This window comes from Papilio machaon, chromosome 26 (genome assembly GCF_912999745.1).
Source record: "Papilio machaon chromosome 26, ilPapMach1.1, whole genome shotgun sequence".
Lineage (NCBI taxonomy): Eukaryota > Metazoa > Arthropoda > Insecta > Lepidoptera > Papilionidae > Papilio > Papilio machaon.
The window spans coordinates 3,847,506-3,864,322 of record NC_060011.1 but is presented as its reverse complement, the minus strand read 5'-3'; the positions used below and the strand labels follow the sequence as shown (position 1 = coordinate 3,864,322).

The 16,817-nt window shown below is 33.3% G+C and overlaps 2 protein-coding genes across 2 annotated transcripts; both read left to right on the top strand.

The window, feature by feature from the left end:
* Positions 1-42: 42 nt before the first annotated feature.
* LOC106714852 (sugar transporter ERD6-like 4) lies at positions 43-4,064 on the top strand. Its single transcript, XM_045684375.1, has 8 exons — positions 43-79; positions 440-669; positions 1,093-1,413; positions 1,569-1,674; positions 1,938-2,009; positions 2,840-3,057; positions 3,184-3,366; positions 3,795-4,064. The coding sequence occupies exons 1-8, from the start codon at positions 43-45 to the stop codon at positions 4,014-4,016; spliced, it is 1,389 nt and encodes a 462-aa protein (XP_045540331.1). The 3' UTR covers positions 4,017-4,064.
* Positions 4,065-5,375: 1,311 nt separating this feature from the next.
* Positions 5,376-12,528, top strand: LOC106715248 (long-chain fatty acid transport protein 1). Its single transcript, XM_045684472.1, has 12 exons — positions 5,376-5,483; positions 6,155-6,412; positions 7,525-7,675; positions 7,888-8,125; positions 8,336-8,570; positions 8,887-9,088; positions 9,397-9,589; positions 10,020-10,098; positions 10,178-10,251; positions 10,686-10,881; positions 11,346-11,436; positions 12,140-12,528. Exons 2-12 carry the CDS (start codon positions 6,198-6,200, stop codon positions 12,443-12,445), a joined length of 1,980 nt encoding a protein of 659 aa, XP_045540428.1. The 5' UTR covers positions 5,376-5,483; positions 6,155-6,197; the 3' UTR covers positions 12,446-12,528.
* The last annotated feature ends 4,289 nt before the right edge of the window (positions 12,529-16,817 follow it).

Genomic DNA, 16,817 nt, shown 5'->3' with positions numbered 1-16,817 from the left:
GATATACATTAGTGTCTATTCAACTGTGAAACTTGTGTTGCGATGTCTATAATTTTTCAAGCAGCATGTACAATTATAGGTACGTTTTTTTATATATTTTTAATTTTCATGAATTTGCTCTTACTTAAACCGGAGTAACTTTTTGCTATATTAGATGTCCCTCCTGGTTTTTTTATATTTAGAGACTTTTTTTAACAATAACATTTAAATATAACTCAGGGATAATATAGCGTTCAAATGGTGGAAGAATTTTTGAAATCGGTTAAGTAGTTTTTGAGTTTATGCGTTACAAACATAAGAAAATCTAAAATCTTTAATTTGTGTAGATCGGAGATAGTGCTTTAGATTCCATTACTGATTATTATCAAGACATCATCATCACCATCATATTTATGGTCACAAATTGTAATTAAAAAAAAAACTTTGTTTCCTATTTCAGTATGTTATTCCTGTTTGACCATGTCTTTGATGTACGCCTGGCCATCATCTACTATTAAATTATTTTTATCTTCCAACACAACTCTAAATAGACAAATGGATAACAATGAAATAGCATTATTTGGCAGTTTCTCTTCAATTAGTGCTATATTTGTTACGCCATTTTCGGGATTTCTTCTTGATAAAATCGGCAGAAAGAACAGCTGTATTTTGTTCTCATTGCCTCAAGTGGTACGTAATGAAAAATCAACCAATTAAATAAATGAAATGACTTTGCTACGACAAATTAACATAAGAGTTTAATTATAAATATCCCTTTTCTGTGTGTTCCCTTTTCTGCATCTGCAAATGTGGATGTCTATGGGCAGTAGTGATGTGAGCTAATTATTTTTAAATCGGAAAATTATTAAAAAGAGGGTACTTCGCCAGAAACTTTGACATTAGAATGTCCCTTAGATTTTAAAATTTCTAAAATTATCGTTTAAATTTTATTTATCTTTTTAACTATAAATATTTAAGTAGCTAAATTTTAAGCAGGTCAATGGATATAATTAAGGTTTTCCTTTATTTTTTTGAAATCAAATTTTCTCTTTTGTTTTTCTTTAAGTAGATTTTTCCAAGGTCAAGAATAACATTAGATCTTTTGTTTTGCAGATTGCATGGCTCATAGTGTCAGTTAGTCTAAGAGTTGAGGCAGTTCTCGGTGCTATGTTCATATCAGGATTTGGTGGTTGCATTTTACTCCTAGCTCCGGTATACGTTAGTGAGTTCTGTCAGGAATCAGTACGAGGAATGATGACTTCAATGTCAATGATATCGTATGGCCTTGGGATCTTAGTGTCGTATCTATTGGGAGGTTGTTTGGAGTATCAAACGATGACTTATGTTTGTCTATCGATGTCTGTGCTGGGTATATTAATGTTGTGGCCGCTAAAGGAATCACCGTTGCATTTGATGAAACAGAATCTTGAGAAGGTAAGTTTACCGGTTTGTTAAGATCAACTTTTACTGGACCCTATAGCAGTCAGCACAGTATATACTACTCTTCGGAAGAGTCTCTTCCATGCATCTTTATCAGTCGTCATTATTTTTAATCCAATATAAAAAAAAAACTCATTTTTTCTTAACAGGATGCTGTTGAGGCTGTTGCATTCTATAGACGGGTAGAAATGGATTCAAAAGTGATAACACAAGAGATAAATGCAATGAAAAGAGTTCTTAGTGCAGACATTGAAAGTGAGTGTTGGAATTCTGTTTAATGGATTTTGACATATTTAACCTCCTTGGTAGACAAGAAGTATACTACCAAAGTGATCGTACTGTCCACTAATATAATGTTGCTCATTTAATCGAGAAAAAAAGTTAAGCACTAAAGTAGATGAGACATGCGCGGGAATAAACATAAACGTGATATATTTCCTCGTAGAGTTTCTATAGATCCGAATTAAGTGTATTGTTTCAGAGAAATATAAAAATGTTTTTAAACTTGATATTTGCAGACAATCCAGAAGAAGAAAATTTAAATCCGAATACAAAAAAGAAAGAAAAGATATCAAAATGGCAGTTGCTTAGTAAGTGTCTATGATAATATATAATATAAAAGATATAAAATGTCCACATTTAAGGTTATGTTTGCCGCTGCAAAAATATGTCACAGCAAAGTTAATACATAAGTAAATAAACGGTGTTGTAAAGCGCTTATGGTAATTCAAACGTCATGAAAAAATAAGATGATAGCTTTTATCTAATTTAAACGACGTGTACACAGAGATTAGCGGTATACTTCAATAGAATGTAACATTTTCTATTAAGAGACTAGTTTTTACCCGAGACTTCGTTCTCGTGAAATAAGAAGAAAACAGGATGAAATGAACTATGTTAGAGTAATTTCCATACCTTTGCCAAATTTCAATCAGATATGTATGTCGAACCGTTGCGTATCGTCGAAGCTTATCGAGTAAATATGTATCAAATGTATCCCAGGGGAACCTAAGAATAAAATTTATTAAAGAAAACTTAAGTAGCCTATGTGCTCTTCCAGACTATGTTCTACATCTTTACAAAATTTCATCGATATCCATGCAGCCGTTTTGATGATATCTTCTAACAAACATCCACCAAAATATTTCGAATTTATAATATTCGATTAATAACATAGCAGCGATAGAAGTGAACGCATTTCTTACACAACATGATGCAGAAATTTATGGGTACATTATAATCCAGTAGGTCAAGGGTAAAAAATTATGAATTAATTCATCATTCAATTCCACCAATAGTAAATGTTTGATTTTGAATATTAAGATGATTTTTTAAAACCTAGTATTCTGTACATTAGAATCAATTGTCTTGCTTAGCTACCTTAGTAAAATCTAGAATGTTATTTATATTTTTTTTCTAGAAAAATCTCGTTCTACCCGTCGTGCGTTATTCGTGGCGTTAACGTTGTATTCAGCGACAATGTTCCAAGGCCTTGTTGGTGTCCAGGTGTACGCTGATCCGGTGTTCGAAGAGGCTCTACCTAACATGCCGACGACTGTCTCGTGTGTGATCTTGGCTATAGTGTTTGTGCTCGCAGGATGTGCTGCTGCGTACTTTATGGATATAGCTGGGAGACGGGTAATAAGAGTTATAATTTATTTTAGAATAATCTTTGATGATATATATTCCTTGATTTTTGCTCTGCAGTAGAGTCTCTTCACACTACTGCTTAACTACACTAAGTGCACCTTGATTTTCTTCCAGCCTCTAATGATCTACTCGTCGTTTACCGCTGGCATATGCTGTGTAGGTCTAGGTACTCAAATCCACTTACACTGGGGTCCGCACTGGCTGACTGGCGTCTTCGTATATATCTTCTGCATTGCTTATAACTTCGGTGCCGGTACGGTACCTTACGTGTTTGGTGCTGAAGTTTTCTTACCTGAAGTTAGTAATGTCTCTTTCTTGATGTTTATTTTAATTTACTTTAAATATACTGTGTTAGGAAAAGGTCTCTGTCCTGGGGACTGACATAGGCTTTTCACTTATGTCTTATCAAGAAATTACCTCAATAGTCACAAAAACTTCCACTTCAGGCGTGTCTTCTGTGTGCTCGTGGTCGCACCTTGGCATTAGTTGTTGATGTACATGCTCTAAAACTGATTTGTCTCTTATTTCTGTCTAGCTGTCGCCCGTGACTCCGTCCGCGCCGAATTAAAATAATGCCTATGTGTTCTTCTAGCCTATGTTTTTCTGTGCCAAATTACATCAAGATCCGTTGAGCCGTTCCGGAGATACCTTCAAACATACATACATCTAAACATTCGCATTTATAATATTAGTAAGATTATTCTAATATTGTTTCTTCTTTTCAGATTAAGAGTCTAGTATCAATGCTCTCCATGGAATGGGCGTGGATTTGCAACTTTATCATTCTTTACATATTCACTCCTTTAGTAGCTGCTATAGGATTAGGACCTGTTTTCTATATCTTTGCCATCGTCTGCTTCGCTTCTGCGATATTTAGTTATTTTTACTTACCAGAGACAAAAGGTTTACCTGTTGATGTTATTCAAACACTCCTAGTAAAGAATTAGGTGTGGATCTGTGATCCAGTGTGGTAGGTTAGGTTAGAGATTAGTGATGGGAACGAATTGGTGCATCTGTTATTTTTTGTGTTTTTTTTAATGTGAAATATTAGCAGATTATTGCAAGTAATTTTTCTCTAAATCTGTGCTAAGAAATGGTTTGTAATTTTCAATAGTCAAATGTTCGGATTTGAACCCAAAAGATAATGTAGTTTTAGCTTTAGCTTTTTTCTTTTTTTTCGTAAAGGACGGATTCTATGAACACTGCCACTGTTGAGATATCTTTAACCTCTTCATTCATGTTTGTCTTATGTTTTGATTTATATAAATAATAAAATAACTGTAAGACTGTAATGATTATATAATACTAGCTGTCGCCCGCGACTCCGTCCGCGTGGAATTAAATAAAAACTTTATATATGTTCTTTCAGACTATGTTCTTTACTTATACCAAATTATATCGAGATCCGTTGAGCCGTTCTGGAGATACATTCAAACGGCTCAACGAATCTCAATATTTGCATTTATAATATTAGTACTCGTCTAGAAAAAAAAAACTTTGTATGGTGATTTAAGTAAACGAAGTAACCGGGGTATAGGCTAGTAGTTTATAAAACATGTACATGTTTCACTTATTTAATATCCGTGAAACACAAAAGACACAACTAACCATAAATAATATGTTAAGCAAAAATGTTACTTATAAACAAAGCAATACAGTTCCATTTCCACTGAAACCTAATTCGTTACTGTAAAAGAAACCTTATTTCTCGTAGTTAAGATTTATTTTACTTTAAATCATTTAGTTGCACAAGCGTTGATAACATAGTAAAGTTGCACATACATATTCTTATGAATGGGACAGTTAGTGTGGAAGGACAAAGTTCAACTAGTGATGTTTATAGAACCAAAACGTTATTTTAATAAGAATTTTTATAATTCAACCTTTTACATGAAAAAAAAAATACCGGAATAACTCATATTTTGTATTACTAGTAGAAGACTACCGACAATATATAGTTAACGGCTGTGTAAATTGCTGAAACAATCGTACAAGAACATTTTTTAATCATTTTTTAATCATTTTTTAAAAGAGAATTATAGAGACGGAATTATTTTATAAATGTGTGGAATTAAACTTTAATAATGCTAGAAAATCTACTAGATATTGGCAAATTCTTCTGTCTTTTAAACAAGTCATAACCAAGTAGTGAAGTTGTTATTAACCTTGGTAAAAGTAATAAGTAGTAGAAACTGTGTAACTGTTATTTGACTTAGTAAAATAGCTGAATGTTTTTTTATAACGTTATAACGGTTACTCAATAACTAGTCGCAGCACTACTATAACAAGCTACACTGAACTGAACACTGTATTCAATTTCATTCGGTGTTGATACATTGAGTGTAACGAATCTTTGTGTACAAGTTACACGGTCGAATTATAAATGTGTAATTTGTACACAGCTGATAATTAAAGTAAGTATTGAGATATATTATTTTATTTGTGTAATTTATTCGAATATTTGATGTTCCATTATTATTACTAATAGGTAATAAATTTTCCATTCTACACCGGTTGGGATAAAAGAGATTGGCTTCTAGTAAATTAAATTTTGTCATAAAAAAATGAGTAGTGCAATAAAATTATTGTAAATATGATCGAGATTTCAATAAAATAAACATTTCCAACATAATAAATGTCAATAAACTTTGTGTTTATTTTTATACCGTTGTTTGAAGTTGTTTACTTATTTTTTATCAGGAATTGTAAATGTAGTTATACAGGTTGTTTACATTTTATTGAAATATAAATATTGATTTAACCTTTTGAAATTATTTTATGCTACTTTTTCTTTTTTTTTAATATATAATTCCATAAGTTTAGTCGACAAATTGGTAGAAATAGCAAAAAAAAAATATTTAACCAAAAATAAAGTACGGGCTATTAGTAAAAATTAATTGGAGTTATTTTAAGGAGAACTTAAATTTAAGGTTGCAGCTTTTCGCCTCTAACACTTCTATATTAGTCGAGTTACCGTTCCATATTTTTTGCTATTGCCTAAAGTCTAACTTTAGCCTACTAAAAGGTCATTGTAAATAAACCTGTTTTTATTATCTTAGCGGATGTCGCATATGAACTCTTTCAGATTTTTTTCATCGATATGCAACTGAAAGATTAGAAATACCAGGATGTCAGGAAAGACAGAAGTGAGATTTGAAGAAGCAGAGAGCAGAAGGGGTGTTATTTTGATATTAATCGCTGTAACTATAACATTTCTATCATGGCTGGCGTACGGGCGCCCGTTCATTATGGCCCTCCTGGCAATGCTTGCAGTATATCTAATGACAGGGAATAGATACCAATGGATTTATATCTGGAGTAAAACGTATAAAAGGGATACTATGTAAGTTAATTTTCTATTTTAATTAACGCCTCGTCGCATGAAAATCTCACTAAACCATTCGGACGTTTACCTATCAAATTGAACATGGAAGCGTTTAAATTTTAATTCCCTTACTTTTTTTAGAGGTATATATGTACATATAATAAATAACGTAGTAACTATATTGTTTCCATATACCTCTATTCTATATATTCAGAAGAAATTCAAAGGACATCGCTAAATGCACAAACCCGGGTGTAATAAGTAGTTGTATCCAATTACAAGCGACCGCAATCAACCGCACAGCAATCGACGCCTTGAGTTTCTGTTACTCTGGTACCATCCGGTATCAACTGGCTTTACAATTTCCATTTAAATTAAAGTTTAATTTCTTTCAGCAAATTGCATTTTTAAGGTTAATTCTATTTAAATAACTTGATTCTGTTGAGAGACAGTCATCATAAAGCTAGGAATATTCAAAAGTAGAGACCATAATTCAAAGCAAAATCGAAGCGGGACATCTTAAAAACGAAGATTATCTTTGACAAATACATCTTGTAAAATTCAAATTGGCCGCTCACTTACGTTCAATCTACATCCCGTAAATCAATTTCCTGACCGCCACCTGAATTAAAGGTGTGGTAACATTGGTGCGATTCTCCCTTCTCGTCTCGTTGCTGTGAAGCCCGGATGTAACTTATTACCCTATTGTGTCCATGCCACGTGAGGTGCCCGTCACAATCGCCTAGTGGACCTTGGCCCCTCTTGATATCCCAGTTACTCTGAGGGGAAATATTATGCGCTCACCTGTTATGTCTCTATCGAAATAAATACTAAAGAAAGAGAGAAAAGATGTAGTTATTTTACGTCCATGGTATGTCTTCGGATATGAAATTGTCATTGCTAACAATTTTTGGAAAGTCATAAAATTTTTCCATTTTTATGCGTTCCGTTGTTTCACGAATATCTTTACTTTCTGTAAAAAAATGTCCGTACTAGTAGAGTTTTACTGATGTCTAGTTTGTAATATGCCATATTGTCAAGATTAGTAACATTACGAATATAAACAATCTGCTAATTTCATCGCATGATTAACGACATGTATACGAAGTCAATGTTAATGGTCTTTCTAGTGGTCTTCGTGTCCTATTAGAGACAATGTTCAGGATATGGGTATGGGAGAAACAAGGAATCACAGTGGTCACTAGATGGAGAGAAGTCGCTAAGATTAATCCTGATAAGAAAGCATTTGTTATGGATAACAGATTTCTGACCTTTCGTGAGGTAAGTTCTTTTACATGCTACTCATAAGTCAGTATTATTTATCAAGAGTCTAAGCCCTAGTTAGAAATAGGCCAAATAGTAATTTGCGGGCTCTTAATTGTTTCAAAATGTTATTGTAAGTTTTCTCTGCAGATAACAATGTAATCAAAATCAGTAATCCGCCATTAAAAGATTTGATTTTTTGTTCACTATTACATTCCAATTTTCACCAGGGTGACGAATTCAGTAATCGTATAGCCTGGTACTTTAAGCGACAGGGTTTCAAAGCTGGCGAAGTGATAGCCCTGTTTATGGAAACTCAGCCTGAGTATGTATTTATTTGGCTCGGTCTGGCTAAGATACGTGTGACCAGTGCACTGGTTAACACTAATCTGAGAGGAATTCAGTTGATATACTGCTTAAAGATCGCTGGTTGCAAAGCTGTTATATTTGGAGACGAAATGGCTGATGGCAAGTATTTTTACTTCTTTTTTTAAGTCAATCTTAATGCCATTTAGTCCTTGGTTACTACTTTGGTTGGTAACCTTTAAAATTCTTCTATCACATCCAAATAAAAAAAACAAAGAGGTTAAACATTTTCGTTACTTCTTAATATGACTTTATTGATACGTTTTCCATTGTAACTTATCATGTCAAGAAATCTTTTTCCTACAATTTCAGCAATAAAAGAAATCCAACACGAGTTAAGAGACATACCTTTGTTCCAATTCAATTCACCTGATCGTCCAAATGCGCCTTTACTCCAAGACACATCGCCTTTGGCCAGTGAGTTGGCTGAGATGTCAACAGAGGCTTACATAGATGTAGAGGTAGCTAAGCCCAGAGATACACTGATGTATATATACACAAGTGGTACTACAGGATTCCCAAAAGCTGCTATTATAACTAACATCAGGTACGTCACTACTCTTAACTTACGTCACTACTACTTAACAAATACTGAAACTTTGTCTAATATTCTAAGAGCTAAAAATATTGATTTAGCATTTCTGTTAGCAATTGTATCGGAGGCCAAGACCCACTTTGGGTCGCTGCGCCAGCGGAGTAAGTAAGTAAGTTAGCAATTGTGATAACGATTTGACAGGTTGACATTATAAAAGAAGAAGATGGACATTATGGGGGATAAGCCATAAAAGGCAGTGTGATTTTGTAAAATTTTCCCTATACCAAAATCGCTGGCAATAAATTTATCAATTTGTAAACTCTTGTAGATACCTACTGATCCCATTGGGTGTGCATACATCAGCTCGTCTATCATCAGCCGACGTAATATACGACCCTCTGCCATTGCATCATACAGCGGGCGGAGTGCTGGGCGCCGGCCAGGGCCTCGTGCTCGGCTGCACAGTGGTGCTCAGGAAGAAGTTTTCAGCATCCAATTATTGGAGTGATGCTGCTAAACATGACTGCACGGTGAGAGTTCAATATTTTCTAAGTTCTAGTTCACAACAAAGATATGAGCGTCTCAAATATTCCCTATGTAATTTCTAGAAAAGGATGGTACAGTGATGCCTCCAGATTCTTTTCATCATCTGACCTTTCTCTTACGGAGGGTCGGCACATTTTTTACTCTTTAATACGTCTCTATCAGTCGTCATATCTGAAGTAACTCTCTTCTTACACATAACCTCTTGCTCTCAGATTCTTTTGTTGTTTCATAATTAATTCACTCCTCAAGGATTGTCTCTTTTTATTTTTTAAATTTTCTTTACTATATCCAGGTGGCACAATACATAGGTGAGATCTGTCGCTACTTGCTCGCAGTGCCCAAAGGCCCGCACGACCGATCTCATAATGTGAAAGTGATAGTTGGCAATGGCCTACGTCCTCAAATATGGCAGGAGTTCGTCGACAGGTTCGGTGTGGAACGTGTGTTGGAGTTTTACGGTGCTACTGAAGGGAACAGTAATCTTGGTAAGTGTATTTGGCATTGCACCTAAGTTAGAGGTGACTAGGAACGCTGGCCCAGTGCGAGTAGACTTCATACATTTCTTTAAACTTTATTGCAGATATTTGAAGGTTGCATCATGATGTTTTCCTTCATCAAAGTTCTAAGTTCTTCACGTCTTCATAAACTAATTAAACATTTTATAAGCATCTTTTCAAATGTTTTGGCGGATCAGTCATGAGCACTCTGCGCAGTGCCTTTCCCTTCGTTAAACCCGTTGCACCTAACAAAGTGTTCTGCACGGCGACTCGCGTGAAGTTGAGAGCCGAGATATCTCACGACTACTGTACCCCATCTTAACTTCGCTTTAGTTCAAAGATAAATAAAAAAAATGCCAAAGTTATCCGTTGCTAGAACATCCTTTTAAATAGTTTAATTTTGTTTAATCGATTTCAGTAAACCTCGATTCGAAAGTTGGTGCCATTGGCTTTTTAAGTCGCCTCGTCTCCTCGATATATCCACTGACGCTTGTTAAGTGAGTACAAAGTTATTTGTTGAGTTGTTTTATTTATTTATTATTTGCTCTGTTTCATAATGCGAGATTTATTATACAGATGTGATGAGATAACCGGTGAGATCCTACGTGATGAGAACGGAAGGTGCATCACATGTGGTCCTCATGAACCAGGTGAACTGCAGCAAACTTATATAGTAATGACAGTGGTAGACGCCAGCAACATCTGTTGCACGAATTGGCCTCGCCTGATGAAATACCACGACTACACAGAAGACATGCCTCAAATGGAAGTAATTCCAAGTACAGTTAGATGAGTGTGTGTACCGGAGGACTAATTTTAGTCCTCTTTCCCTTCACACCCTTTTCTTATAAGGGAAGGATGAGAAGGGGAAGTAGATTTGACGGAGGAGGGGACTCATACAAAGGGGTAATATTTTCTTTCTGTCAGTTTATTAAAGGTCATCTATGGACAGTAGTCACTTGGTTTTTTAGCGAATTCAAGTGGCCGCTTGCTCGTTTGCCAACTTTTGCTATAAAAACCTTTTTTTAATATCTTTACCCTATAGTGTTATCAGTTAAATAATAATGTTATCCATTGATAACAGGATTGCTTCTTGGTAAAATTGATCCGAAGAAAGCGATCCTAACATTCTCCGGTTACGCTGATAAAACTGCATCAGAAAAAAAGATGGTGCGTCACGTGAAGGTAGAGAATGATTGTTACTTCAACACCGGTGATATCCTTGTGATGGATCACTATGGATACTTCTACTTCAAGGATCGAACAGGAGATACCTTCAGGTAAGGCATTTCTTTATGTGAAGTGATAAATAAGTTTACTTCTATCAAATTCATTAAATAATAATAATAATAATAAGCCTTTATTAAGACACTGTATAATACATTAAATTACGTTAATTTTAAATTTTAATTATTTATGTTTGAATCTGTTTGTTCCGTGTGGACAAAGACCTCTTCCAAATTCTTCCATTCTTCTCTTCTTTTTCAAATGGATTTCCATTAATATCCACAAAATATGAATAACTAGCTTTTTCCCGCGACTCCGTCCGCGCGGAGTAAAAAGTAGAAAACGGGGCCCACCAATTTTCAGTCAAATCGATTCAGCCGTTCTTGAGTTATAAATAGTGTAACTAACACGACTTTCTTTTATATATATAGATAGATATAGTTTTTTTGTAAAATGGAAAGAAGATATGATAGTAATGATTTCTATTTGTTTATGGGTTTATTGTAAAATTATTTAGATGGCGAGGTGAAAATGTATCCACGGCCGAAGTGGAAGGTGTCATCAGTAATTTGGTAGGATTGAAGGATGCTGTGGTGTACGGTGTAACTGTAAGTATAGAAATGTATATTTATAATAATAACTAGCTGTCGCCCGCGACTCCGACTGCGCGGAATTAAATTAATTACATTTTTATGTTCTACATCTGTGACTTTCATCAAGATCTGTTGAGCCGTTTCCGAGATACCTTTGGACAAACATCAATCCATCCATCCATCTAAATATTCGTATTTATAATATTAGTAAGATAGTTCATTTGTAGTTTTGTTTTTATTATTTTTTTTTGAACAGATCTTCTTAGCACTATGATACTCGTCGATTAGGTAGGATTCTAGGCAAATAAAATATACATGAAAAAATACTTAATAATAATTTGTGTTCGATTTATGAATTATTAAAAACCATAGTTTCAATTTTTTCATATAAATATCGGTATAAATAAAAAAATGAAAATATCTAGTTTTCACTATGTATACATATAAATAAAATTGGAGTGTCTGTATATAATATTGAGAGAAAAAATCATATTCCACACAAGTAAAAGTTTTGTCTGCATGTCTGTCCGCAAAGCAGCTTTTGTTTCGGGTAATCTCCGGAACGAGTATACCAATTTTGACATTACTTGGACCGGAAAGTAGCTGATGCATGCGGGAATCTTCTTTTTTTAAGTTTGCTTTGAAGAAGTCACGGGCGACCCCTAGTCTAATGATAAATTAAAAATACCGTACGTTAAAAAATTCTTAACATTTTCAGATACCAAATGTAGAAGGTAAGGCTGGGATGGCCGCTATCGCAGACCCAGATAAAAAAGTAGACATTTTAGATCTTTATAAAGGTATAACTAGATCCTTACCAGTATATTCTAGACCTGTGTTCCTTAGAATACTACCGGAACCTCCTTTGACGGCTACATTTAAATTAAAAAAGAAAGAATTAATAAAACAAGGGTTTAATCCCAGTTTACACAATGATCCGATGTATTTCCTACAAAAGACTGGTTACGTTGTTTTGACGCAAAATTTATATGACGATATTGTTAAAGGTAATATTAGACTGTGATTGAAATTTGTTATCTAAAACAGTGATTCTCAACCACACTGTGCCGCGGCACTTTTGTGTGCCGCCAAATTTCAAAAGTGTGCCGCCAAATTTTGCAAATATATAATAACGTTAATATTATTAAATTATATCATTTAAAAAGAAAAAAAATTTAACATGAATATACGAAAAAATTAATCATTTTCTTTGTGTGCCGCCAAATTTTGAAATCGTTAAATATGTGCCGCAACAACAAAAATGTTGAGAATCACTGATCTAAAACATCATCCAGTGAGAATTAAACCCTTTTTCCAATGGTGTTTAGTTAGAAAGATTAATACTCGAAAATTTATTATATTTTTTAAACACTTTATTATTTTAATATGTATAATTTTTTCATTTATATATTTTGATGTTTCGAAATTTTTTTAATAAAAAAAAACATCAGATTATAACTCAAAAAATTGTACATGTAATTTTTTTAGGATGGAAATATCGAATTCTACTTTTCATTAATTTTGTCTCTTTTTTCCTTTAAAAGTGGTAGAAAGAGATAGGAAATGTTACAAATTAGAAAGAGATGGAGACCTAAATCAATGGAAATGAGAAATTATATTAAAACATGTCCACTGACAATTTGTACGGATTTATTTTGGTACATTTCAGTATTTAAATTTTACCACCTTGTCTGTTTTTAATTAAGTCTGTGGTTACAAGACTTATAAAGGTAAAATTGTTTAGATAGGTTTGTTATAATTTCTCATTTCCATTGAATACGACTAAAAATAAATGACTCTTAAATCTGAATTGTTGACATAAGATTTTGTTGCTGTTATTTGTACGATGCGTGTTATTTTGCTTTCTCTAGTACTATAAGTGTATAATTTAATGTGATACTTTCGTATAATATACAACTGTATGTAGATATACAAATATATAGACATGTCCTTTCATTTACCTTGAATGAATTACACTAGAAAAAAATTATTTTTAAATGTAAGTTTGTTTTAAATATCTGAGTAACGAATTAAGGATAGGGTAAGAATTACACAGACTAATTAAAATTAAGTCAAAAATCATGATTCCACATACATTTTTATTACAATGGGTTACATTAATACATTTATGATTCTTAAAAATACGTACGAATATACAAAAAATATGATAATATTGGTCTAATCTATGATTTTTTTCAAGTTATAACTAAATGCCTATTTCCAGTTGTGCGATTACGACTCCTATACGAATACAGTTGTACGTAACTAGTCGCGCGGCCAGCCGCTTAGTGGAAATGGACACTAATTACGAACGTTTTTGTCCATCTATTTTTTTGAGGCGATACAAAAATATTACATTTATTATTAATATCATACAAAATATATTAGTGAACTTTTTTTAGTGAAAAAGAATTACACATAATACATATAGACATTTGCGATTCCTCTGGTATTGCAGATGTCCATGGGCGTCGATGAACACCTTGGTGTTCCCGCTGCTCGTTTGCCCCTTTCTCTTATAAAAAAAAACATATAGACATTGTTGAAACAAAAGTACAAAAAAACTTAAAGCTGTCTCTTTTTTCAATGAGAGTGAAAGAGATCACTATATGTTTTTCTTACAGACTGTTAAAACTCACTTGATTAACTGTCGCGATTATACTACAATTAAAAAAAAAAACAAATGACGTCTCAATTATTCAGAGGCCCTATCACAAAAATTTGCGAGAAAGCATTCAATTGTAACGTCATCGACAGTATCGTTAAAACTTATACAAGTTTTGATATATTTTGTCGCATCGTAATGAAAGCATATCGCAAATATTCGTAATAGACCCTTTGGTTCGATATTCTTAGTAATGAAATTAATAGCTTTATTTGCCACAATTTAACATGACATTTATAGTGACAACACCTATTATTTACAGCTTTTTAGCACATTTATAATGTTTTCAATTATATTTTATAGCAATTGACAACAAATATTATTTTTATAACTCTGTACATACATTACAACCCGTGCACGATAACATAGTCATTTGTACTTGGGAGCTTTCGCTAAAACTAATTGTACCTTGTAATTTTTACACTATACTAGCTCGTGGCTGTGACGTCATCAAATTTAGGTCTTATGTTATCGCTCACGAAGTCTTTTTTAATAAACAAAATACTTATATTACCTACGTAAGCTTATACTGTCTGTCATCGCTATAAAAAACAATGTTTTTACATTTGTATCTTCATAATTTGATAGGATGGTTGGTTTTGATGATTTAGATCAGTGATTGTCAAACTTATTTCTTTCACCGCCCCCTTTGAAAATCAATTATATTTCAGAGCCCCCTAATTTTTATTCAGCCCTAAAATTTAAAAACCACAATTTCATTACTTTAATTAATTTCAATGCCCCCCATTTTTTGGGCCCCTTATCGCCCCTTCCAAGGTTTCAAACGCCCCCAACGGGGCGTTATCGCCCACTTTGGGAAACACTGGTTTGGAGGGTGTTAAAGAAGGTTTGTGTCTTATCAATTTGAATTATGTCCTTAATTTTAAATTAAATATTTTGCACTATGAAATTATTCTGACTTTGACATTGCAACGCATGAGTGATACAAGCTTATCTGGTCCTCACCGGTTCTCTTACTCTTCGTTGTCTTCGTCTCGTAATATGTAAATCATACATAGGCATATAAAGTGAGATAAAAGAAAAAAAAACATTACAAAACAACTACGTTACAATAAGTATCTTGTCGTACTTTTTGACATTGATAAGGGGACGCTAGTGAGCTATTAAATTTTAACATTCGGTAAGCGAAGACGCTAATCGAAAAGTCAAAAATGTATAGAAGTGACAATAACTTTCGTCATGTCATGTCATGTCACGTAACATGTCACTTAATTTTGACACATTTTGTTGATTCTACTAGTGACAGCGATAATCGAATTACATTGTCTAAACCCGCTGATAGCTTGGTCTATACAAATTTGGTAAATAAATTTTTATAGGTAATAATATTAAAAACGTTATAGTAACACTCAATTTATCACTAGTTTCGAGCAAGTCACACTATTAAATTGTTTAAACTTTCGTGAGACATGATAATTAATTAATTAAGAAACGGCTTAACTCACGTATGATCGTCCGGTGACGGCACCGACTAGTTTCGGACCCGTCGGATGGACTTTAAGCCGAGTGTTTATTCTGAAAACTTCGCGGTCGCACTGAAATAAACTAGTCGGTGCCGACACCGGACGATCACACGTGAGTTAAGCCGTTTTTAATTAATTAATTTACACTATTGGATATTACAATAACTATATTATTAAAAAAATATACCTAGACTATAAATATGAACATTTACCAACGAGTAATATATAATATATAACCTATAGATATGGAGTATGTTATACAACTCTCAAACTGAGGGAATATCCAACAAAATGTCGCCGGAAGGCTTTTATTGCCTCACTTTTATACTCCGGATTAGGTATGTATATATTATTTATGTTACAGTAATATGTTGTTACCTTTTCCATACAACATACATATTTATAACCTTTACACTACAAAATCTATAAAAAAAGCCATAATTATCATTTCTTTTGTTTTCCTTGAAAAAAAAAAATAGACGACAACATGTTTTTCTACTTTTAATTTGGCTTTGGAAATCGGTAACATTGTTGCGTTTACACAGTATATTAACGTACATATAAATATAACATGTACGTTAATATTCTTAAAGTCCGGCAAACACCTCCAATTGCACAGTCTGACTTTACTGTTAAATCGCCTATTAATCAAGGAATATAATCACGAAACATCACATTGAGGAAGGGGAGCTAAAATAAGATATCACGTTTTTTTTTATAATAAAAAACGTAATAGCAAGCCTATGTCTTCCAGACTATGTTCTACATCTGTGCCAAATTTCATCGAGATGTTCCGGAGATACCTTCAAACAAACATCCATCCATCGATCTAAACATTCGCATTTATAATATTAGTAAGATAAACGTTTTAAAATGACTCAATACGAAAAAAATACACATGAATTTAGGTATAGGGGTAGTCTAGAATTTCAAAAAGTTACTACAAAATATTTCGTAATTAATGAACCCAAAGGCAAAACTGGGAACCAATTACTTGTACAGTTCTAGTTAAAACTGTGCACTTAAAGTTGAAAGTGTATTACCGGGTTTTAAAATAATTTACTTGTACATGTTTTATCTAATCTTGCTTATTCCTGAGCATTATTTCTAAATTTGGTAATGTTTTTTGCCTTTGACTTTATTAACCGATTAATACCTAAAACTAAGTTTTTTCTGTCCGATTTTGACAAAATATTCCAAAAACTTGCAAATATTGTTTTAATTCTATTTTGTTTCCAAATGACGTT

Coding starts and splice junctions, on each gene's coding strand:
- LOC106714852 (XM_045684375.1), top strand. CDS start 43: ATGTCTATAATTTTTCAAGCAGCATGTACAATTATAG. Junction 670..1,092: donor TGTTCTCATTGCCTCAAGTG/GTACGTAATGAA, acceptor TTTGTTTTGCAG/ATTGCATGGCTCATAGTGTC. Junction 3,367..3,794: donor CTGAAGTTTTCTTACCTGAA/GTTAGTAATGTC, acceptor TCTTCTTTTCAG/ATTAAGAGTCTAGTATCAAT.
- LOC106715248 (XM_045684472.1), top strand. CDS start 6,198: ATGTCAGGAAAGACAGAAGTGAGATTTGAAGAAGCAGAGAGCAGAAGG. Junction 10,099..10,177: donor TATCCACTGACGCTTGTTAA/GTGAGTACAAAG, acceptor TTTATTATACAG/ATGTGATGAGATAACCGGTG. Junction 10,252..10,685: donor ATGTGGTCCTCATGAACCAG/GTGAACTGCAGC, acceptor CATTGATAACAG/GATTGCTTCTTGGTAAAATT.